We start from the raw sequence: 25673 nt of genomic DNA on the forward strand, positions 1-25673 counted from the left end.
GTAACAGGCTGTTTATAATCAGCATAGTAAGCCTTTGGCCACTTTTGCACCAGAAAGTGCAGCATAAAATACACAGCAGGTCAATGAACATGTGAAATGTTAATTATGAATAACTCATAATTAAATGCAGAGGGGCGTAAGAGTGGGGATCAGGTTGGATCAGCTGCAGTGTCAGGTGATCAGGTGTGTCACAATTATAGAGCACATTGTGTGTTTCACTTTTTCTGTTTAAATTAACGTTTCTCTTCTTAATTCCAGCTCTGATTAAACTCTGGTACTTTATCTCCTAACACATGTCTCTTAACACGCCGCGTGTGGGCGTGACCAGCACGGCCGTGGGCGGGGTCCTTTAACGTTAAGATGACGCCACACTGAGATAACGATTCTACGTTAAGCGCGCCACAGTAACAAAGCAACAAACCGGAAATTGACTCAAGCTATTTCTATAATAAAAGCACGTGTTCTTTTTCTTTTTTTTCTCAGTTTAAAGCAAAAACAAAATAGATATCGAGCAAAGGCCTTGTACAATGCAGCTTACTATCCGTTTCTATATATATTTTACAGTCATAAATACAATGAGAAATGTGAAATATATGTTCAGTTTAATTTATTCAAATAATTTTTGTATTCTACGGTTCTTCTTAAATCCCAAATAGTTGTAATTAGAGTAAAACAGTTCACTAATCTCTGGAACTGACATGGTTTTCTACAATTTGTGTAATTTTCTTTTGTATGACTTTGTATTTTTCTTTTTTTCTTCCTTTTATAAATTTTGTTGTTATTTATTTATGTATTTATTTACAATTTTACCTGTAAAAAGCTTCAGTGTCACTGTTTTTCTTGTTTTGTTTTAGTTTTGATTGATTTTATTTTATGTTGTGTTTCATTGTCTTTATTCTAGATTGTCTTAAAAAATATCTTAAATCTTAAAAAATATAATAGTGACATCCTCTTATGAGGAAATTATCCAGGACACATATTTTAGTTTTTAAAGCGTTTAAATATATTTTAAGAAGATATACAAGTGAAATCTAATGAAAAAGATAAATTTACATCAATGCAGTTTTTGTAACGTTTAGCTCGTGTTAGATTTTGTTTCGAAACTCTAAACCGGAAGTTGTTTTTCATTAGCTGTTATAACTCTTAACGGAAGTCCGTGCAGGCAGCCGGCGGTAGCTGAAGGAATCTGGTTGTAGTGTCGGATAGTACCGTGAGTTACTGTGGATCCAGCAGCAGAGAGTACCAGTATCCAGCCTTAATCTTAGCAGGCGCGGAGACATTTTTTGCGTCAGTGAAAGCGAACATGATGGCAGCCCTGGGCAGCGCCGGTCGTTTGATCCAATGTGAGTGTGATTGCGCCGCCAAGTTAGCCTGAAGAGAAAACTTCCAAGTTTTACTGGTTTTATGAGGATTTTATGTCAGGGCATAAATAGCATCACAGCGCTTATTTTACACAATTTACGGTCACTGAATAATTTTATTTTTATTTGCCAGAAACTCAACAGCACGCTTCTGACATTGACATCTATATTTTGTAAATGTAAAGTTAGCTCAGGGGATAGCATAACAACTTCCTGGCCGGATATGCCCCTCGCTTTTAACAACCTCCTTTATTTTGCCATATTACTGACTTTTTTTTTTTTTTTACCGTCACCGTCGTCTTTTTTTGGAATACATCGAACCCAGGTTTTGTGTATATTACCCATGCGTTTAGGTGGAAAGGCTAAAATTATCTGAATATGTTATCATGATTGAGCTCTTATTTTGTAAACGTTGGTATTTCTGTGGCTCATTTCCACAAGCTTGACGCGGCAGAGCCGCGTCCCTTTAGGTTACCGTGCGAACGTGAGCGTTACATAAGGGATTTATCCCGTGCCTAGGCTGCATTTGGTGAGCGTCAGGTGGCCTGAAACTATCGCCAGTGTGCGCGTACACTTCGCGTTTTAGCGCCGGGAGGAAGAAAGAAAGACTGGAAGTTACACAATTGCAGCTCTGTTTACTTGCGTAACCTCAGCGAGCCCCCTGGCGGTGCGGCGCAGTACTGCTGGGAGCGGTTATGAAAGTGAAGCCGGCTGAACGCATCGGTTAGACTGTATAGTTATTATCATTATTATTAGAATAATAAAGTTTATTTCCACGACAGCTTTCAAGAAGTATTTTCAAAGTGCTTCCCAGGATATTTGAAAAAAAGGGAAACGATCTAAAGAAGAAAATGCACGCAGTTAAAACGATAATTACTGTTTAAAAGCTCATTCATGACTTCAGCTTCATAATCCATGAATAAATCTGTAACCTATCCACTAATCTGAGACCACGTTAGGATTTATGGGTACTTTAAAAAGATTTAAAGTAAACTCTGTATCTGCCAGGAAGCTGGTGTTAAGTTCACTCTTGCCCAGCAGCTGGTGTTTGAGGCCTGAGTGGGTTAGGAAATTACAACAGTCCAAACATGATGAGATGAAGCAAACAAATCTTTATTTATATAGACTTTTTCATCCCAGGTGGGGGCAAAATTGGCCTCCTTCATACTCTATGACCAGATTTAAAACTGATTCAGACCATGCATGTGCAAAAATGATAATGAATGAAGGCCATAACTTAAACACACACATCTATCATTATTTTTTTTGTGAGTTTAATATTTTGTTTTTCAATAAACCCCCAAAATGCCCAGAATGACAATGAAATTTAAAAAAAAAGGCAATTAAATTACACGTTAAGACCAGAAAGTTTTAAGTAAAAAATCTTCAGCTTGAATCCAGCTGTGATTTTGTGTGAGCGCTTACATTTTACCTGCATTTCTATGCTCATATCAGTGCCCATTTATCTGCACAAAGCCTGAACCAGTGCAGCCATGGCAGATTTAAAAAGGAGCCAAAATGCAACGGTAAAATGTTGTTGTTGTTGTTGTTGTTATTATTATTATTATTATTATTATTATTATTATTATTATTATTATTATTATTATTATTATGTACTATTTTAATCCATAAGCAAAATAGAAATTAAGATTGTTATTAAAACTTTAACTGTACTTTCACAGTACTTCTTTGGAGAGTAGCATTGGCTGTGATTTTTCTGGAAGAGAGACTTTTGAGTTTAATGTAACAACAGATTTGCCTTCTCTTCACCTTGATGGTTGAACTCTTCACTCATTACAAACTGATCCTTACACTCACTCACTGATTCTTGAGCTAATAAAATCATCTAATTGTTGTTCCGATGAATCGCACGGTTTCTTGTTCTTCAGTTGCCAGGAGCAGCTTGAGTCTGAGTTTGAGACGACGCTCCACTGCTGCAGCCGCCGCCTACGCCCAGACTCCAGAGACGCAGGAAAACAGGTCACGCTCGCCACACTCGATTTCATGTCTTAGCGAGGACATCTAATTGACATGATGCTTTCCCTAGCTGGTTATCCTTACCCTAAATATCAAAAATGAATACCTACCCCTAAGCCTTTGCCTAAACCTAACCATAACCTAATTGTATCCCTGACACTAAAACCACATTTTGAGTCTCAAAAATGCCTTCAAACTTGTGGGGACCGGGACCACAAGGGCTGTTGGTCCCCACTAGTGATGTGCGATACCACTGATTTCCTTTCCGATCCGATACCAAGTAAAAGTCAGGGTGGTATTGACGATACTGATCCGATACCGATACTCTGTACAAAAACGTAATGTTTCATTGTATTTCATAATACAATATATACTTGTATTTAGGGTTGCAAAATTCCCGGAATTTTCAAAGATGGAAACTTTCCATGGGAATAAACTGGGAATTTTCAAAATTGAAGGTTGGCTCTTCTTAGGGAACTTAAATATAGTTGAGCAAAGTATATTTTAGCATAATATTGACAAAAACAAACAAATGCAATTCAAATACTCTTGAATATCCATGCCATTCCTTAATCACATGTACAGAGCACATGCTTGCTGCATGGCTATTGAGACCACCTACTGGCACTGTGCATGCCTCCATCACATGTACACATGGACCACACTTTTGAGCCTGAAGGACAAAGAGTATTGAAGGCACACATTTGAGCCTGTGGACTTAACAAGTGAGGTAAGTTTTGATGATATTATGGGAAAATATATTCATTAAATGTTTAAATTGTGAATATCACATAAAATGTATTAATCTGGTAGATAGCAATCTGATAAGATGCTAAATAAAATGCTAGCATCTGTTAGATGCTAAATAAGCCATAGCTAGTATAACATAAAGAAGATGCTAGCTTCCTCATTTGGCTGTTTTGTTTTGAAGATCATTCCAGTTGTTTAGCTAGCCTTACTATTTATATCTGTTTATTATCATATTGCAATTGTGTTATTACGATCTCTTGCATTGCATTAGCATTTTTACAAGCTCTTGTTTTATTTTACAGAAAAATGCCATGTGCGCTATCTGATGTGTGGAGACATTTTACACCAGCTAATGTACAAGGGAAATCTGTATATACAGTGGGGCAAAAAAGTATTTAGTCAGTCACCGATTGTGCAAGTTCCCCCACTTAAAATGATGACAGAGGTCAGTAATTTGCACCAGAGGTACACTTCAACTGTGAGAGACAGAATGTGAAAAAAAAATCCATGAATTCACATGGTAGGATTTGTAAAGAATTTATTCGTAAATCAGGGTGGAAAATAAGTATTTGGTCACCTCAAACAAGGAAAATCCCTGGCTCTCACAGACCTGTAACGTCTTCTGTAAGAAGCTTTTCTGTCCCCCACTCGTTACCTGTATGAATGGCACCTGTTTGACCTCATCTGTATAAAAGACACCTGTCCACAGCCTCAACCAGTCAGACTCCAAACTCCGCCATGGCCAAGACCAAAGAGCTTTCGAAGGACACCAGGAAAAGAATTGTAGACCTGCACCAGACTGGGAAGAGTGAATCTACAATAGGCAAGCAGCTTGGTGTGAAAAAATCAACTGTGGGAGCAATCATCAGAAAATGGAAGACATACAAGACCACTGATAATCTCCCTCGATCTGGGGCTCCACGCAAGATCTCATCCCGTGGGGTCAAAATGATCATGAGAACGGTGAGCAAAGATCCCAGAACCACACGGGGGGACCTGGTGAATGACCTGCAGAGAGCTGGGACCAAAGTAACAAAGGTCACCATCAGTAACACACTACAACGGCAGGGAATCAAATCCCGCAGTGCCAGACGTGTTCCGCTGCTGAAGCCAGTGCATGTCCAGGCCCGTCTGAAGTTTGCCAGAGAGCACATGGATGATACAGCAGAGGATTGGGAGAATGTCATGTGGTCAGATGAAACCAAAGTAGAACTTTTTGGTATAAACTCAACTCGTCGTGTTTGGAGGAAGAAGAATACTGAGTTGCATCCCAAGAACACCATACCTACTGTGAAGCATGGGGGTGGAAACATCATGCTATGGGGCTGTTTTTCTGCCAAGGGGACAAGACGACTGATCCGTGTTAAGGACAGAATGAATGGGGCCAAGTATCGTGAGATTTTGAGCCAAAACCTCCTTCCATCAGTGAGAACTTTGAAGATGAAACGAGGCTAGGTCTTCCAACATGACAATGATCCAAAACACACCGCCCGGGCAACAAAGGAGTGGCTCCGTAAGAAGCATTTGAAAGTCCTGGAGTGGCCTAGCCAGTCTCCAGACCTCAACCCCATAGAAAATCTGTGGCGGGAGTTGAAAGTCCGTGTTGCTCGGCGACAGCCCCAAAACATCACTGCTCTTGAGAAGATCTGCATGGAGGAATGGGCCAAAATACCAGCTACTGTGTGTGCAAACCTGGTAAAGACCTATAGTAAATGTTTGACCTCTGTTATTGCCAACAAAGGTTATGTTACAAAGTATTGAGTTGTATTTTTGTTATTGACCAAATACTTATTTTCCACCCTGATTTACGAATTAATTCTTTACAAATCCTGCCATGTGAATTCATGGATTTTTTTTTTCACATTCTGTCTCTCACAGTTGAAGTGTACCTCTGGTGCAAATTACTGACCTCTGTCATCATTTTAAGTGGGGGAACTTGCACAATCGGTGGCTGACTAAATACTTTAGTCAGCCAGAATCCTGACATTCCTTCACTGTGCAAATGTGTTTAACTTTTTTTTATGGCAGCAATAAACATGATAGTTTACTTATTTTAATTTAAGACATGTTTTATTTTAATTAAGTTTAAAACTTTTTTATTTAATGTAAAATTATATTTTGTTTTAATTTACTTTCAAATTCTTCAGTTGCTGAATGGGGCTGCATAGTTTTCATAAATTGCATAGTTCAGAATAGCTATAATTGTACCAGATGGTTGCGTTCAGTTAAGTTGGACTAGACTGTAATATAAACCGTTCAGTTTGTCAACAATAAAACTGAAATGAGAGAAAGACTGAGTGTGAGACTTTGATATTAGATAAAATGATTATTGATAAAATTTACCTTTATGTACAGAATCTGAATATCGCAAAATATTTTAAAAAATTGCAATAATATCGTATCGTGCGTTAAGTATTGTGATAATATCGTATCGTGGGATGTATGGTGATTCCCACCTCTATTGCAAAGTGCAAAAAAATTCCTCAAGGCCCAACACATGCAGCAGCCAGGAGTTCCACTCAAGGGGAAAATGAATCTGTTTCAGCTGTATCAGAGTCAGATACCCACTCATCAGCTCCTGGTCCCTCTGGCATCAGAGGATTCTTTGATTTTATGGATGACACTAGCCAGAAAAACGCAGATGAGTGTTTCGCTCGTGCAATCTATGCAACTGGCTCACCCCTGATGCTGACATCCAATGTGTACTGGAAGAGATTTTTGAATGTTCTCCGACCAGCATACATTCCCCCAACCAGACATGCATTGTCTACTCATCTACTGGATGAAGAGTTCAGTCGAGTTCAAGCAAAGGTGAAACAGACCATTGACCAAGCTGACTGTATTTCAGTCATCTCTGATGGATGGTCCAACATCAGGGGACAAGGAATTATTAACTACATAATCACCACTCCTCAGCCTGTGTTCTACAAGAGTGTAGACACAAAGGAAAACAGACACACAGGCCAATACATTGCAGATGAGCTAAAAGTGATCATCAATGACCTTGGACCAGATAAGGTTTTTGCACTGGTCACTGACAACGCAGCCAACATGAAGGTTGCCTGGGCACATGTGGAGGAGACCTAACCTCATATAACTACTATTGGCTGTGCTGCCCATACACTAAATCTTCTCCTAAAAGACATAATGGCACTAAAAACAATGGACACTCTGAATAAGAGAGCGAAGCAAGTTCTGAAATATGTTAAAGGCAAACAAGTAACTTCCGCTACATTTCTGTCAAAGGAAAAGAACAAGAGTACTACACTGAAGCTTCCCAGCATAACGCGATGGGGTGGTGGTGTTATCATGTTTGATAGCCTTCTGGAGGGAAAGGAGTCTCTGCAAGAGATGGCCATATCCCAGTCTGTAGGCATCAACAGTGACATCAAGAAGGTCATCTTGGATGATGTGTTCTGGGAAAGAGTATGTAGCAGTCAGAAAATCCTCAAACCTATTGCAGCAGCAATAGCGAAGATAGAGGGGGATGGTGCCATCTTGTCAGATGTCCAGTGCCTTTTTGCAGAACTCAAAGAAGAAATCCAGACAATTCTGCCCACTTCCCTACTACTGAAAGCAGAGGAAACGGCTGTGGTCAAGTCATTGGAACAGCGGAGGGAGTTCTGCATGAAGCCAGTGCATGCAACAGCATACATGCTGGACCCCAAATATGACAAGGGCATACTTTTTGGGGAAGAGATCAGCGGTGCCTATGCGGTCATTACAGCCATGTCTGACCACCTGGGTCTTGATAAAGGCAAAGTTCTAGGCAGTTTGGCAAAGTATCAAACAAAGAAAGGCCTTTGGAAAAGGGATGGAATATGGCAGTCATGCCAGCACATATCTGCAGCCACCTGGTGGAAGGGACTATGTGAATCTGAGGCCCTTGCACCTGTAGCCTCCATCCTCCTCCAAATCCCACCATCATCAGCCTGACATAGAGCCATCCTCAACAAGGCTGGAAAGTGACACTGAAGAGGAAGACTCAGAGTTGGATGCTGAGGAAGTGGACATGTTGTTGGATGATGATGAGGTCCAGGAAGAGTCTATTGGCTGAGCAAAAATGAGAAAAGAGGATTGCTTGAAGGAAGATTTGCATGTTTAATGGGACGTTTTGGAGGATAAGTGGCATTTTTCATTTAACCTTTTGAATGGGACTTTGTGGAGATTTTTGGACAGGGGGCATTTTTGAATGAGCGGGGTTAGGGGATGGTAATATTGAACTCAACATTTCTGTTTTTATTCATCCATGAAACAAGTTATTGAAACGTGTTCTATTCTACTGTACTTACAAATAAATCTGTTGAAATATCTGTTGAAAACATTTTGCATGGAGGTTTTCTTATGATTTCTGTTTATATTTATGCTTGGAAATAATATATTCCCAGTTAGTTCTCCTAAATTCCCATTAATTTCCATAATTCCCATTATTTCCATGGAAAGTTTCCAATATGGAATATTTCCAAAAATCCCAAGCTTAACTTACCATGGAAATTTACCGGAAACTTTTCGGAAATTTACCGGAAATTTTCTGCCCCTTTGCAACCCTACTTGTATTATGAAATTGTAATAATATAGCTTCATAATGATTACAGGACATCAGACTACTTGTTCTTTTTGCTTAATAATGTAGAATTATCATGTAGAAATAAAAAAAAAAAACAAAACTGAAGTTGTGCGTTATTTGAACACGTTGCCTGCCTGCAGCACTAAAGGTGCTCTCTGCGAGAGACGTCTGTCTCGCCCTGGCAGCACCTGTCCCTGTTCTCCTCTTCAGTTCGCCTCAACATAAGCTCGTCATATTCTGTGGTATGATTTACTCTGAGGTGTTTGAGGAGGTTAGTGGTGTTGCCACAACACCTCACTGTCTTGCCACATGTATCGCAAACCGCGTCTTGGCTGTTTGTGGAAGTAAAATACGTGCACACATGACTCCATTTATGCTCAGCCATTGTTGTGAGTGCGCATGCCAGGGGCTGGACACTTTTCTACAGCTGTGTTTTGCACATGACTATGAAAGGCGTAAGAGGAAATGGTTCCTTCCAATTTAGACGATCTGAACGATATAGTTTCTTTCCACTTTGTTCCTGTTAATGAAAAACTACAAATTTACCCCAAAGTACTAAAATATCGATATTTTAATATGAGAATTGATTCTAGAACATAAATGACTGGTATCAGAAGAATCAATATTTCAATATCGATCTGCACACCACTAGTCCCCACAAGTATAGTAAACTTCCAATTTTTGGTCCCCACAAAGATGTTTATACCCGTCCACAAACACACACACAAAATATGAAATAGGTGTAAATGGCTAAAGTGGTCTCTAAACACAGTCGGTGCCAGAGGTGGGTGGATCGATCCAAGTATTGGTATAAGATCAATACTAGCCCGATAGATTCATACTTTCTATCATCTATGTTCAGTTTGAAGCCAACTGAATGTGCTAAATTGTTTTTACCTCAAACATTAAATAAGAATATATTATGTCTGAAAATTATAACCATTTTGTGTGTTTTTGTTGCTGTTGGCTAATTATTGTGGAAACTAAGAATCACAGTGATTTAGTGGTCGTTAAAATGTGTTCTAAATTTGTAAACTGATGATGATCTGATCAATCACGACACGCTCTCCCCTTTATAAGCTGCGTTTAAAGATTAAAAGTATCGGTGTGAGTGTTTTCATCCTGCTGCTGTATTTACTTGGCATTGGATCGATACCAGAATTCTCAGTATCACACAGCACTAGCCTGTGCTGAGCATCTGTGTCTGAAGACTGCTGACGTTAGTCTGATGACGCTGCTTTAGCTGCTCTCCTATTGATTGATTTATTCCTTTTATTTCAGAAGCAAAGTCTAATAAAACCGCTCCACACCAGTGTGCAGGGCCGTATACACAAAGATTCCTGACCTTGTCTAAAAAAACAAAAAACACGTTTCACAAAGCATCTTGAGTCTAAAAGAAGGTGAAAGCCTGTCAGGAGTGAGGAGGGGAGAAGACGTCCTGTAATGATTAAAGAACAAATAATGGTGGATTTCCTTTCATCTTCTGTGAAATCGTTTCTCCTGGTCTGACCTGCTGGGGTTCATTAGAAATGACAGGGACTGTTTTCACCAGTTTGTCAACATCTTCTCACACAGGACCCGCCTCACGCCTCTTTATAAAATTCTGTCCTCCTCAAGCTGACAGTTGAGCTATATTTATGAATGCGACAGCAGATTATTGGAGTTCAAAGCTCACTGAAGGGTTTAAAACCTTAGCAGTGAAACATGAAACATGCAGTTTTTTGTGCATAAAAAATATATATTGGCGTCTCCTCCAAGCAGGTTTTCTTCTGTTAGGGGAAATGTTTACCCTTCACTACCAATTTTCATAACTAGACTTTCATTTATTAAAGCATAAAATGCATTTTTGTTAATGAGAAGTGGGCATAAACATCAGAACTTGTTGTGTGTGAGGAAAGAAAGATAAATGACCTTTATTAACTCTAGATCAGATTTGTTAATTTGCAATTGATTAACATTAAAATACAGACTGCTGAATGACCTGACTTTGTACTTTGTGAGGTGTAAACGCATTGAAGCACTGAGTCTGGTTTAGATCCTGTTTGGCTCAACTTTTCATTATTTATTCCAATAATTTATGCCTTTTGTTCTTAAACGATTAAATTTACCTAACAGAAGCTCCCCCTTGAAATATCTTCCCAGTCCCCCTGGCTTCCATCCATAATTTTCTGACCTAGATTTGGCCTAGTGCACAGTTTCTACACAGTGTCACATCTTTTAGGGGTGTTAAATGTGAATTATTGATCGTGACTCTCTCCTGTCTGCAGGAAGCCGAAGACGGGGATCCTGATGCTGAACATGGGAGGACCCGAGAAGCTAGAAGATGTTCACGACTTCTTGCTACGCCTCTTCATGGACACAGACCTGATGAAACTCCCAGTACAGAAGTACGCACACAGAGATCACGCTGCCTTAAATGCAAGGAGTTATTTGCAAATGTGAACACAAAATATAGTGACGCAAACGGCTGACCTTAGAGTTGAGGTGGTTGGTGTTTAACAGCCGGGATCTTGTTTTCCCGGCGCTCGCTCCATGCATTTAGCCCGTAATGTGAACTCTCTTGTGGACAGGATGTAAACAGGATATAAAGCTCTGATAAGAGGTCCTTCCTTCAAACAGTCCTCTGTCATCATTATTTCAGCAGGGCTTTGTGGGGATCTAGTGGATTATGTTATGTCTCGTGCTTTTCTGAAACTCCCCAGATGTTTTCTGTTTAGATTGAATTTATGTTTCAACAAACCTGGTTACATGAAATATGTGATGAATTAAAAGCAACTGCTTTATTTTTGAGTTTACACACATGTAAGCGCACACAGTGGGGGCGGGCGGGGGGTTTGAGGAAGTTTGTTGGGTGACGGCTCTGTGCTGTGTCCGTGTTTCATAACATCCCACTGAGAAGAAAAATCTTTGTGGTTTTTAGCAGCACTGATCCTTTTTAAAGCAGGCGTGACTGACCCAAGATCACACACTTTGACTTCAAAGATTGCTCCAACCTCAATATGAATGTTTTATGAGCCACTTATTGACTTTATTTAGACCTCGGGCGGTCCCGACCCCGAGGGAATGAAGCGCTATAGCAAACGTCTGGATATTTGGGTGCAAATGTGTCCTGTGACTTAACCAAGGACGTCATTCCAAACCAGCAGTTTGATCTGAACTGAGTTCACTCTGTGAAGAGCTTTCCAGAAATTAAGACTCGCTTAATGCATCCAGTTCGTCTTGGGGTGGGGCTGTCACAGGATAAGATGCGGGGTACACCCTGGACAGCTCACCAGTTTGCTGAAGGGCCTCGTGCATGGTTTTGGGCTGTGGGAGGAAGCTGGGGTACCCATACAGAAGGACCCATGCTGTGAGGTGACTGGGTTGGCCACTGCACCACCGTGCTGCCCTGCACATAAATGCACATGATGCAACTTTCTGTGCAGTTTTGGAACATTTAAAAAAAAAAAATATAGAGGAAATGTCAAAGTCGAACTGTAACTGAAACACAAATGACTAAACGCGTTTGTCTGTCAGTCGGCTGACCTCGGGGGTTAAGCCTTTCTTACACTTGAAGCTGTTTGACTGTAAAGCAGAGAGATTCCCATCAGCCACTGCTCCTCTTTGTTTGCTGCTAACATGCTGGGTTAGGATGGTAAATGGCCTGTATTTGTATAGTGCTTTACTAGTCCCTAAGGACCCCAAAGCACAACCAGTCATCCACCCATTCACACACACATTCACACACTGGTGATGGCAAGCTACATTGTAGCCACAGCCACCCTGGGGCGCACTGACAGAGGCGAGGCTGCCGGACCCTCTGACCACCACCAGTAGGCAACGGGTGAAGTGTCTTGCCCAAGGACACAACGACCGAGACTGTCGGAGCCGGGGCTCGAACCGGCAACCTTCTGATTACAAGATGAACTCCCAACTTTTGAGCCACGATCGCCCCTCATGCTAACATGCTGAAGTGCTGGATGGTGAGCATTTCAGCATGCTAACATTAGCAGGGGGTCAAATGACAGCTGTGTCTAAGTATAACCTCACAGAGCAGAGTTCCCTCCCTTTAACCTCTATTTCACCCAGAAGTGAAGCTCTTTGTGTGAAGAATCTCCTTTTTTTCTTTTTTTTCTTTTTTTTTTTTTTAAGTGTCATGATTGTAATTTCTGCTCTGTGTAAGAAAACAACATGAGTGACCGTCTCCATGTTGTCCAGCACTGAGACAAACCATCCTGAGAAGCTGGACAGAATAATACTGACCTGCTAGGGGGTCATGTTGTGCATGTTTTGTATAATTTTAGACCATTTTGTGTTTCTGTTTTATTGTTTGGCATTTAAAATGCTCAAATATGACGGCACAAACTCCTTGTAACCCTGCACCAGTGCTCAGTAAGGTATGTTTGTTCATCCATGCAGCATCTGCTCGTTGGACTACAACAGCATTTCATGATGTAACAGGATGAATCCAACTAGACCTGACAATAGAAATGTTAAAATAATAAATTCCTGCCATCATTGTGTACTTGGTGGTCACTTTACCTTTCCTGCTTCTGGCCATTTTGAGCAGAGTTGTGGGAAACAAACAGGGTGAGGATAAATAAGGGATTAATACCCACAATGACACAGGAATGACACAAAAACGGTGCAAACGTTAGTGCTTCTTGCTTCTCGCTGCAGAAAGTCCATGCTGGAAACTCTAAACTAGATTTATTGTCTGTTGTTTGGTGACGCTTGTGGACATGAATCTCACCTCCGTGTCCATGGAAACTGCACATCTTACTGACAATGTTAATAATGAACCTTGACCCTTTAAAGCTCCAGAAATCACACGTTATAGTGCTGTTACAGGTCATTTGCTTTTCTTCTTCGTTGCTGTGCAATAATTCACTGTATTAAATCTGTGATGCATTAAGTGTGAGTTGTGTAACTGCAGCTGTGCGATCTGCCTCCCGCTCTGCAGTAAACTCGGCCCATTCATCGCCAAGCGGCGCACACCGAAGATCCAGGAGCAGTACAGCAAGATCGGAGGAGGCTCGCCCATCAAACACTGGACGTCCATGCAGGGGGAGGGCATGGTGAAGCTGCTGGACGAGATGAGTCCTGAGACGGGTGAGGATGCCTCACAGAGGCCTCCGCTCCTCCTCAAATCTGACAGCTTACATGGAGTTAAAGTCATGTTTGGAGGCAGTTTGTGTGCTTTTATTGAGATTATGGTTTGCTTGGCTGTTGTTGGCAAAGTGTGTGTGAAATGGAGATAGTAAGACAGCCAAGGAGTGTCTCCTCACACGCCTGCAGCACACCTCACTGATAACACAGCAGCAATCTGAAAGCTGACCAGATCTGTTAGAATTTCGTCTAAAAGCACGATAATCTTCATAAAAACCTCCCTTTAAGCTCCTGAAATATTATTTTTATTTGAAGATTTCAATTAAACCGCACATCCTGTATATTCAAACTGTAATGTTGCCAATGAGTTTCTCCCATGCTGTCTGGTTATTGGCTGTTTCTTCTCTCTGCGCAGCTCCTCACAAGTTCTACATCGGCTTCCGGTACGTTCACCCGCTGACGGAGGAAGCCATTGAGGAGATGGAGAAAGAGGGAGTGGAGAGAGCTGTGGCCTTCACGCAGTATCCTCAGTACAGCTGCTCCACCACAGGTGACACAAGCAGGAAATGATGTCTGTTAAATATAGAGAACATGTAAAAGGAACAATCAGAAGATTACTCAGACGTTTGTGTCCGTTAATGCCGCCACACCCAGGGTGCTCTCTGCTCTGCGAGCTCCTGATAAATACACTCTGTTCTCTCCAGACCAAACCCCACACAGCATGTTTTCAGACTGTTCCAAGAACGCCCAGCACACACGTGAGGCAGGCACACTCTTCAAACCCACAATCCATCCATGAATTGGTGCCCACAGACTGTTTTTGGGTTACAAAATATGCATCTGAGGAAGAAACTTTGAGGAAATTTATTGATTAGTGATTGGCAGCAGCAGAGAGATTTTATTCCTGTGTAATGAAGTATTTCTCAATCTGTTTTCTTCTTTTGCTCACAGGCAGCAGTCTGAACGCCATCTACCGTTACTACAGCAACAGAGCTGACAGGCCGAAAATGCGCTGGAGTGTCATCGACCGTTGGCCCACACACCCTCTGTTGGTGGAGGTTAGAGACACACACGCACTCATTTTCATATCTTAGTGAGGACATCTAATTGGCATAATGCTTTCCTTAGCCGCTTACCCCTTAGGTTATGATTAGGCTAATTCTATCCCTGACACTACAACCACATTTTAAGCTCCAAAACTGCCTTCAAACTTGTTGGGACGGGCATTTGGTACAGTGGAGGCCAATTTCTGTCCTCACAAAGATGTCTAAACATGTGTGTACACACATGCAAAGTAAAACAAAACTAGTACTGATGTACACAATTCTGCCAAAAGTATTCACTCATCTGCCTTCACATCCATATGAACTTGAGTAACATCCCATTCTTAATCCATAGGGCTTAATATGATTTTTGACCCACCGTTTGTAAAAGCTTCAGTTCTCCTGGGAAAGCTTTCCATAAGGTTTGGGAGTGTTCATGAGAGTTTTTGACCATTCTTCCACATGTGCACATGCGAGGTCAGACACTGATGTTGGGTTGAGCGAGAAGGCCGGCTTAGAGTCTCTGCTCTAATTCATCCTAGAGGGTTTGAGGTCAGGACAGGTGGGTGATCATGGCAGCTTTTAGTCCTGACCGTGTTTTATCAGCTGAGGTAAATTTCACTAGCTGTGTTTATAATACACCATAAGTGTGTGTGTCTGTGTCCAGTGTTTTGCAGAACATATCAGAAATGAACTGCTGAAGTTTCCAGAAGATAAGAGAGATGATGTTGTCATTCTGTTCTCGGCACACTCGCTCCCCATGGCTGTAAGTATGAAAAACTACTGCTGACAAGTACTATCAGTACTGCTCTAGCCCTCAAAGTAACATGCTAATAAAATACTCAAGTTTCACTCACCAGAACTGGACCACAGACTTCTCTAAGCTCTGTACTGCATAACACTCATTATATTTCTCAGATAATTCAAGTAAAAGGCTTAAAAGGGTCATAAAATCGAGTGAAGTCACTCCAGCTTGCAGCAGCTGTCTGTATCACACCCATCACCCCAAATTTTAAACTTTAATACATTTGAATGGGTGGATTATAAAAATGAGAACAGGTTTTTGTCACCAGACTGTAAAGTTTGGCATTTACTGTCACAGTTTCTGGGGACTGACTCTTGGAAAGGAACGAATGAAGCCAAAGTGGGGTCTGGTCCTTATTACTGATGACACTGATCAGATGGTACTGGTACTGACACTCTTATAAAGACGGATGTGCTTTCCACAAATTACTACTAAAATTTACTGAAATTTCTCAGTATAGGCATTTCCTTTCACAATGGAGTAGAACTATCGTATATTTATCTGTAGAAAACAAAACCCACTTCATCTTCATTTTCTTTTCGTGTAAAGAAGTACACTTTAAAAACTATTTCGATTTGTTACCTGACGGTTCATCAAAACAGATGAAAAACCTGAAATATCTCAACAGAAATCAGTGCAAATTCAGTTTGTCTTTGCTGTTAGGAAGCCTATAAAATCTTTGGCATCTATATCCAACATGTCACCAGCGGTTCAGTGTAACTACTCACACTTTAAATCCAGGAAAGTCCCAAACTCTGTGATCTGTGATAGGCCAAGCTTCTCAGATGAGAGATCTGATTTCCTCGTGCCTTGTTAGCTTTCTTTGAACCATGCCATTAGGCAACAGAAGGTTTTTGTCCAGCTGAAGTACTTTCTTCCAGCACATTATTCAGGAACTGCTTAATGTGTTAATGTTGCTTAGCGCCGTGCTGTTGTGTGCCCTGTGCTGCAGGTTGTAAACAGAGGTGATCCGTATCCTCAGGAGGTGGGAGCCACAGTTCAGAGGGTCATGGAAAGACTGGGTCACTGTAACCCCTACAGACTGGTGTGGCAGTCCAGGGTGAGTAAACATCACTCACTATGTAATTGAATAAACCAGCAGCACCACCTAGTGGTGACAGTGTGCTGTAATAATCAGGTAACGCTGCATACTCAACACTGATCACACATCAGTTTGTAATGCTTAGTAAATTTAAACCATATTGAGGAGCTTATGCTTTGCTGTTTATCACACAACTTTCGTTGTCAAAATGCTTTTTTTTGGTTGTTTTGTTTATTTATTTATTTTTTGGCATTATTTCACCCTGAGCCTGACTTTAAAAAGACAAAACGTACCTAGCGACATGGTCGCCACAGGCCAAAGAAAGTCTGTGACATTCAGCGACTGAGTAATGATGGATTAAGTGACCACTAGTGATGCAGAGTGGGCAGGTTCCAAGTAAGGGGGGCATCAACACAAGAAACAATTTGCTCATCACATTTAACTTTGCAGCTGCCTGGTTGTTGCTAAGGGACGTTCCAGACTCCAGTTGCCTAGGTAACCCACTATTTTATTTACCACACCATCAAAATACAGATAAGAGCATCCTTTGCTCTCATAGGTAGTTGCTCCATTCGCCTAAAAGTTCAGTAAAGTTTAACTTGGGATTTTCTATGGGAAATACTCAATGTCACGTAGGCAACCGAAGCCTAGACTGTCCCCTAGCGACCATCGGTGACAAAATGCTTTACTTCCTACATGAGCAGGAGCCCATCTGGTTACTGTAGGTAAGAATAGATTTGGGCAGTGCTCACATTCCTGGCAAATGTGTTCAGTTTTTCTTTAGTTCTGCAGACAGATTCTTCCAATCCAGCTTTACCTTCTTATTATACTTACATGCAGCTAAACTATTAATATTATTTAGACCTGGCCGGCCTGCTTTTATGTTTTGTGTTGCCACAAGATGGAGCCACTTGTCTGACTAATATTTTTGCTAATTCAGAGTAGAAGCCCTCAAAGCTCCTCAGTGCTCAGGTCACAGGGCCTGGCAGCTTACATAATTCACAAATGATAAAAATTTCACAGTGGAAGAGGACTCTGAGCTGTCACTGGCTACGTGTAGGGCAGAATGAATAACCCAACATGTGTGAAAATGCACAGTATGTGGTAGATACAGTAACACAGGGTACCAGAGATAGCCTTCCTGCAAGAAGATCGTAGTATCAGTTTTATTTATATATTTTATATTTAATGGGATTTCAAGAAAGGTCACGGGGTCGTTTACGTCCTCACTGAACCAGGAACACCTGAAACGACCTTGGACACGTATCCATCTATAGAACTTAAGTCAGCCATGTCCTGTGTGTGGTTTCTCAGGTGGGGCCCATGCCGTGGCTCGGTCCCCAGACAGACGAGGTGATCAAAGGTCTGTGTGAGCGAGGGAAGAAGAACCTGCTGCTGGTGCCCATTGCCTTCACTTCGGACCACATAGAGACCTTACACGAGCTGGACATCGAGTACAGACAAGTGCTGGGAGAGGAGGTGAGAGGGGAAAAAAGCAGTGTTTATATACATTTTCTCAGCTTTATGTAAAAATTAACCGGTACATAAATACTGATTTAAAAGAACAGAATAAATCTGCAGCAGCCTTTGAAGAAATAAACTGAAGCAGGCAGAAAGTCAATTACACAGACCTGCTCTTTCTCTAAAGTCCTTAGAAAGATTCATTAAATAGGGGAAACGTATTTATGCATTTGTGATCTACAATTAGGGCTAAAGCCTTTGTACTGGTTGTTTTGGTTAGCTAAAGTGTGTGTATGTGTGTGAGGTTTGTTTTCAGCAGCCCAGTGCCCTCTGTCTGTCTGAAGGCACCAGTAAAATGGCCACCAATCAATGTGACTGGTGCCATAAAGATACACATGCTTATACCCATGAGGAACCATCGAAATCGTTTCTAAACTTGAACCTGAAGAAACACATCTGTCTTCCATCCTAAGTTTTGAGGTCTGAAATGCTAAAAAAAACGTACCCCACCAAAAATGTATAACACCTCTACACACCTGATGTATTAAATTCCTCGTGTTTGGATTTATTTACTCCAAAACAAGACTGTCGCATTAACTGAGCATTTACTATCTTTTTTCTGTGCGAGTATAAATTGTTGGTAGATATGTGCAGTTCCAGTTTTTCCCAGTGGGCTGGAGAATATCATGACGGTCATTTTAATTGATGTGTTGTGGTCGTGAATCACATATGAGCTGTGGCATTGACTGCATTTTCTCTTTGGGTCTACTGAGTTTCCAAAGCTCAAAAGCCAAACGAATGACTGCATAAAGCTATAAAATGGAGTAAAGCAGCAAATGCTGACCTTTTAAGTCCACAATCAAGAGACTCTTTGGTGTTCTGACTCCACACTCAGACAGGAGCAAAGGAATGAGGAAAAGGGGGGGGAGGGTTTGTCCCCTAATTTTGCAATTTTCTAAGATGTTATGCACATTTGTTATGTGTTGTTATTTTTCTTTCCAGTGTGGGGTGGAGAACATCAGGAGGGCCGAGTCATTGAATGGGAACCCTCTCTTTATGAAGGTACCTGTCACACACTAACCTGACCCATGTATGCAGAACAAAGATTTTCTTTAAAAGAAATGCAGATGCCTAACATCAAGTGCCACGCTGGTTTTTAAAGTCATGTTTTGATCCCTTGCATTGAGCATTTTGGCTCTAATGTCATATGCAAGTGTTGCATATATCTCAGAAACTGAGTTGTTAACCACAGATTACCCTTTATACAGTCCTTTTTACTTCAAATACGATCATAACTGACAAAATGAGCATCATCATCAATCAAATAACAGTTAAAATGAGCAACTTGGACAATAAACCCATCAAGAAACTCTTCACTGAGGTCACAGATCAAGTGAGAAGTAGGGTCGTTTTTCCCATAGACTTCTATGTAGTTGCGGCTCTATTTTATAACCAAAGGAGTTGCCCTCTGCTGGTCATTGGAAAGAATGCAGATCCAGCTTGCATATATATTCGTAAAACAATATGAAGACTGACTTATACAACGGGTAATTATTAAAAGGTGCAAATAAATGTGGAAAAATGTTCAACCCCATATACAAAAGAATAAGTGAGTTTTCAGTTGGTAGATAAATTTTCACTCATGTTCCCAGACTGTGAAATATTCAGATTTCTTTTCAAACTTGCAAACTTACAGCTCTGTCATCAAACCTTTTTCTCTACTAATGCCAGCAGAAAGGACGAGTAAAGTAAATAACAACAGTATATGTACAGTAGAAGAAGAAACGAGTAAAGATAAAGTTGAGGTATGCTGCAATGTTCCCGTGGGGCATGTTTATGTCATATGACATTTCTTTCCTGTTGTAGGTGAAACCTTTTCGTTGGCACCATAGCGCTTTTTACCGCATAACATATGTAAGAAGTTAGTTTTCACAGTAAAACTTCTGAATCTGAATGAGGTGGATGTGATTTTAACCTTCTAGGTGAACTGCATAAAATGATGAAACCTGTCATTTTCCATTCCCACTAGGTGGTGCTCTAAGTAAAGATTATCATGTACATGTGTTCCAAGGCAGGACTTCTATCACATGAACTTTGGGGCAGATTGGGCGATCCAGGTTTTGAGCTGCAGCAACTTTTTGTGTTTTACTGTTTCATGACGAATCATTGAAATTTGACCTGGCACCATGGAAACGCTCTTTAGCAAAAACGCAAAGAAGAATTCATTAAAGTACACTGCCTGGAAATGGCTAAAACTGGACCAAAGTTGCATTGTAAATTAAAAATGGGGACCTTCCTGTTGTGTTCAGGGTATGGCTCTCATAGGTGTTTTTATACCTTTTGGGATGACACACATGTGAGCCAAATTTCACACATTTACATAAAACAAGCGGCTGTTTCGTTTGACTTTGCAGGCAAGACCCATAAAACCATATTTAGGTATGAAATCTGTAAGGGGGTCAAAAGAAGAGATGGTCCTGTGAAGTAGCTGTAGCCATGAGATGGTGAATGAATGAGTGAATGCCTCCTTGTGTCCTTCGTTCTATCCTTTATCTCTTTCCTTCTCCATTGTCACTATTTTTCCTTCCATCCCTCCTTCCTTTCCTCTCTCACCTCCCTCTTTCCCTTCATCCTCAACCCTGAAACCTTTCTCACAACAGGCAACTCCTCCAGCTGTATCGTGTGTGTTTGTGTGTGCGTGTGCACAGGGTTTATTAAAGGAAAGGGGCAGATCAATGGGAACCTTTAGAGCTGACTACAGTAGAACTGAACCGCCCGGCTGGCTGGCTGGTCAGGCCCGCCGTGCTCAGAGACCCCTTGCCGTGTGTGTGTGTGTGTGTGTGTGTGAATCAATATCCAGAGGATGATTAGTTGGTAGTTACTGAAGGATGGTTTCCTTGGTGTGGTTTTTAGTTTCTCCGTGAGCTGCTGCCGTCTGCAAGTAGCAGCAGCTAGAAAATAAAGAAAAATGCATTCATCAGGATTTTTACTGCACACTCTGGCTGGTGTTGAAGCTTCATTTTTAAAAAGAAATTACTACACCTAACAACTTTTTAAAGCAATTTCAGAGTTGCAAAAAATGTCACCTGTAAGACTAAAATTACAACAGTTCAGGTAAAGTTTTGGAGCACTCCTGTCATCCTGTATGTTTGGTATAAGGGGGTCTTAAGACAAAATTTGCACTTCAGCAGTTGAATGAACTATCATGTGACTATTGTAACACCCACCAATAGGTGCACTCGCTCCAGTCTAGTGCATTAGCTGAAGTTGTAGTTCATGTTCACTGTGTTTGTAACCTTGTTGAGTAAATGTTCATTTGCTCACAGATGTGGTCAGACATTTCCATCCACTCATCGTGGGCATGAATGTTGTGGTAATTCTGTGCTTTTAATGATATCTTTGAGCTGTTGTTTTTCCAGAGTGAAATAATTGTACAGCCTACATCTTTAATGACTATTTATTTAAAAAAAACAAAAAAAACACTACAAGGTGGTACACAACTTCATTCATTTATTGTTTTTTCTCAGTTTCAAACACACATTAATTATTTATGCAGGTAGCAGCTCTGCCAGTTGCTTTTGGTCAAATATCCTGCCAGAGGCTTGTCTTGGCAGAATTGGTAGCTTATTTAACTTGGTCTCCTTGTGCAGATCTGGCTTTAAGCATAATCCACAAATTTTTCAATACGGTTGAGGTCGGAGATTCGGAAAGGCTATTCCAAAGGCTTAATGTTTGCCTGCTATTTTAAAACTAGTTTTGATATGCGTTTTTGATCATTGTCTTATTGGACCAACCACTTATGTCCAAAGTTCTACTGTCTTACTGATTTGACAGTTTTGGAGGTAGTCCTCCTCCTTCTTTATTCCAGGCCTATTAACGGGAAGTTAATATGCATTGACCTTATCAACTTGAAATATTGCAGAACCTATAGCACCACATTAAAAGATTTAAGTGTACATGTATATTTGAGCCTGTGGATTAAAGAAAAGGATTAAAAGTTCTTGTTTGTCTATTTATGTCTTAGATGTATGCTGTACAATCCTGTCTTTAAAACAAACACAGTGAAAAGGATTCTTATTGGCTTTTTACCCACAAAGGTTTCAATTCTGATTATAGTAACCACCACCATTGCTTCGGTGCTGTGTTCTTTATGCCTTTTAAAGCTTAATATATATTTGCTTTGCCGGGTTACAGCATTAGTTACAGCGTAGGGTTTCAGAAAGGTTTGCAGATATGTGCCCAATGTAGAAGTTATACTTAAGATGGCCTACTTTCTTTTAGCCTTTAAAATTAAAATGCTGACTCCAGCCATCTGTTTACTGGTTATATTGAGCCCTAATCTGTGAGGCAGAGTTTGAACATACTTGTCTGACTGCTGGTATTCATTTATCTCGTTCAGGCCTTGGCAGACCTGGTCCAGTCCCACTTGAAGTCCAACGAGCCATGTTCCCGTCAACTGACCCTGCGCTGTCCGCTGTGTACCAACCCCACCTGTGGAGAGGCGAAATCCTTCTTCGCCAACCAGAAGCTCTCATAGAAACTCAAGACACACATTCTGATGCAGCAGGGCTACCTGTGGAGGAGCTCGAGGCCTTCTTCTAAAAAGCTTCATTCAAACGCACAAGCCCACACCACCTCTCCAACAAGAGTGTCAGTTAACCAGGAAATGCCACCAAGAAAGGACCAAATGGTTTCTGCAAATGTATTCTCACAGTTACTTTAGGTTTTGGTCTTTAGATGGGACTAATATCTGCCTTTCAAAACCTCTTTATGCTACTTAAATTCATCATTTTATTTCACCAGAGAGGTTAAACCGTCAGCAGATACCATTTGGTCAAAGCTTGTGTTGATTAGAGAACTGGGACATCACATGACAGGAAAAAATTGCACTAAAAACTGCATTTCCCCTTATTCACATTCCATTTGCTTTGCCCCTGCAAACTTCCATCAGAGACCCCGTTTTCTTGCCTCTTCGCTGGTGCTAAATGACTAACAGTCGGCCATGATGACACAACACGCACCCAAAGGGTTCTGGGCTGTCTGGCCATTTCCTTCGCCCTTCATCTCACCTGCTGCTTCACGGCGTTGTCTCCCCAGGTGGTAGCCCCGCCCATCCTGCTGTAACTCCTGCAATTTGATTGGAGGAGGTTGGATCCTGCGTGATAGGAGGGTACTGGTGGGCTTAAGAGAGAAAAAGAGGTTTATATTTAAATTAAATAAAACTAAATGAATGAATGATGAGTGATGATCCTTCATCTGCTCTAATTTCATAAATGAACCCCAGTGAAGCTGGGAAACTACAGTCACACACTGACCCCGTGAGTGTCATAAGCAAGCTAGAAAAATATGTTGCTTCTGTTTTCCTGCTGAGGGAAAAACGGAAACCAAAACAAGTCAAAAAGCGATGAGGGATAATCGAACTGTTCACATCTTGAGCTGTCCGTATCGGTAAAGGTCCAGCCTGTGAGTTAGGGGTTGTGTGCAGCTATTTATTTTGAGAGCGATTGGCCCAGTGACGTGACCAGGAGATGAAATAGTAGCTGCATTTTTTTTTTTTTTTTAAATAAAGTAAAATGAATGTAATGAAGAGACCAGTCAGAAATGTGACTTAAAATTGTAGCTTAACAAGGAAGAAGTTACCATAAAAGTGTGACACTATATCAGTGAGGCTGCTCATGAACCCTCCATGAGGAAAAACAAAGGGGGAACAGATGTTATTGGTATTTATAGTAGCAGTACTGTTTTCACAAATTGAATAACAGCCACCAACATCATCAAGCTTAAAAATATCTGGAAAAGAGGGGAAAATGACATTGTCTGTGTCTCTACACCTGAAACTGAAGCTAAACCTAATCTCTTTAAAGATGAGGAAAGTAAGAAGGAAAAACAAGCAATTAAAAAGAAAAACTAAGTGATCAACACAAGATATCCTCACATCTGCTAAAGGTTTTAAAGGCTCGTACAGCTTTAAGCTATAAGGCCGAACAGATTTGGTTTCAATGGGTGTAACAATTCTGAAAAGACAAATCATCATATTAATGCTACTTACTCCCATTTTTCTATTGGCCATCACCAACTTGGAGTTTTTAGTTGCTGTTATGGTTTCTCTTGTGAGCCAGTAAATCAGTACTAGTTGAATACTTTAAATCTTCTTTATCAGTATAGGTTGCTGAGTCGGTGTCAATTCCATCACTCTCTAACCAGAGCCAACATCAGAAAATGTCTTTATTCTTAACGACGTGAACGACGCGAGCCGGCTCCTTATTGCGAGCCATGGGGTTTTTTTTTTCCTTTCTCTCACCCTCTCTCTCACGCTTTTTTCCGCTTCACTCGCACGCGAGCCTTGTGCTTTACGCTGGGCAGAGGGGGGAGGGTGGTAGTTACACTCGCAGTAGCACAGGAACAGAGCCAGAGGGAGAGAGAGAGAAGGAGAGTCAGGGACAACAACGTCACATTAGAAAGGTATAGTAATCATCCACAACTATTTTCTGTTGCGGATGATAAAGGATTCAGAAAGTTTATTCATGCAGGCCCATAAGATAGAGAATATGCATCTTATTTTTATTTATATTTAATTGTGTTGTGGTTTCCAGTGTTTTGTGTTGTTTCACTTTTAAATTGGTTTAAAAGGAAAAAGCTGAACATTTATATAGTTAAAAGAAGCACGTACAAAAGACAACAGAAGTGCTCCAGGATGCTGGGCGCAGTGTTGAGCTTTTGTTACCTAGTGGCTACACAAGCCAGCAAGTACCAACGACCTGATTTGGTGTGTGGTAGTAACAGGTAAATTAACATTTTTTTTAAATTATTTGAATATATATGAGTGCTTGTGTATAAATACACAAACAATTCACACATGCTTTCAATTGTGTAATTTAAGTGATCTAGGTAGCTCTGTTTTGGAAGTTCAGTTCATGCTAGAAATGTGTGTTGGAGTTTGTCTCTAGGGGCCACAGCATATATTTATATAAACGTATATAAATAAAACCACTTTTTTTTTTTTACATTAGTAATTCCTTTTGTGCATAATTTTATATTATTATTAATAATAAATAAATTAAAGCAACAAAACAACCTGAACAACCTTTCGGTCCGGAGCCGAAAGAGAAATCCCATCACTAATGTTTGACCTCTGACCCTATTCCTCCTTTACTGGTTTTGTTCTGTTATGCAGTGATAATGTGCCTTTTTTACACTGGCTGACTAGAAATACTGGACTTGTGCTGTATGTAAATTATACGCGTGCTTAACCAAAATGCTGACAGGAGAACTCCATCCTGAAATCTGAATTTGTGTGTTTCTGCTGTGGTCAGTACCATTTATTTAAAAATACATTAAAAATAAAATCTAACCATAATATCCAGAAAGTAGTTAAATTTCTGGGGCTTTACTGCACATGTTTCAGTACTGACCAGTCTCTTTAAGGGTCTCCCCTCCCTAAAACTCCACTTTCTTCTGTTTGGCCACTTTCTGGAAGCTTGCTTTTTTTGTGTGTGTGCTATTTGGAACTATGACCATGTGTAAATTTTGCAACACTGTATCATTGTGTCAAAAAATAGGGAAGAGCTACAGATATGTA

At 40.7% G+C, this 25673-nt stretch overlaps 1 protein-coding gene across 1 annotated transcript; it reads left to right on the forward strand.

Moving 5' to 3' along the window:
* The first annotated feature begins 1131 nt into the window (after positions 1-1131).
* fech (ferrochelatase) lies at positions 1132-24256 on the forward strand. Its single transcript, XM_085166732.1, has 11 exons — positions 1132-1343; positions 3251-3341; positions 10923-11042; positions 13598-13746; positions 14159-14293; positions 14695-14801; positions 15454-15552; positions 16544-16651; positions 17948-18112; positions 19097-19156; positions 22494-24256. The coding sequence occupies exons 1-11, from the start codon at positions 1304-1306 to the stop codon at positions 22629-22631; spliced, it is 1212 nt and encodes a 403-aa protein (XP_085022858.1). The 5' UTR covers positions 1132-1303; the 3' UTR covers positions 22632-24256.
* Positions 24257-25673: the final 1417 nt, after the last annotated feature.

Source organism: Neolamprologus multifasciatus, chromosome 7 (genome assembly GCF_963576455.1).
Source record: "Neolamprologus multifasciatus chromosome 7, fNeoMul1.2, whole genome shotgun sequence".
Classification (NCBI taxonomy): Eukaryota; Metazoa; Chordata; class Actinopteri; order Cichliformes; family Cichlidae; genus Neolamprologus; species Neolamprologus multifasciatus.

What these genes read in the sequence shown, in the direction of transcription:
- fech (XM_085166732.1), top strand. Translation starts at nt 1,304, where the DNA reads ATGATGGCAGCCCTGGGCAGCGCCGGTCGTTTGATCCAAT. An exon ending in CACACTCGCTCCCCATGGCT is followed by an intron (nt 15,553 to 16,543) that starts GTAAGTATGAAA and finishes CCTGTGCTGCAG; the next exon opens with GTTGTAAACAGAGGTGATCC. An exon ending in GGAACCCTCTCTTTATGAAG is followed by an intron (nt 19,157 to 22,493) that starts GTACCTGTCACA and finishes TATCTCGTTCAG; the next exon opens with GCCTTGGCAGACCTGGTCCA.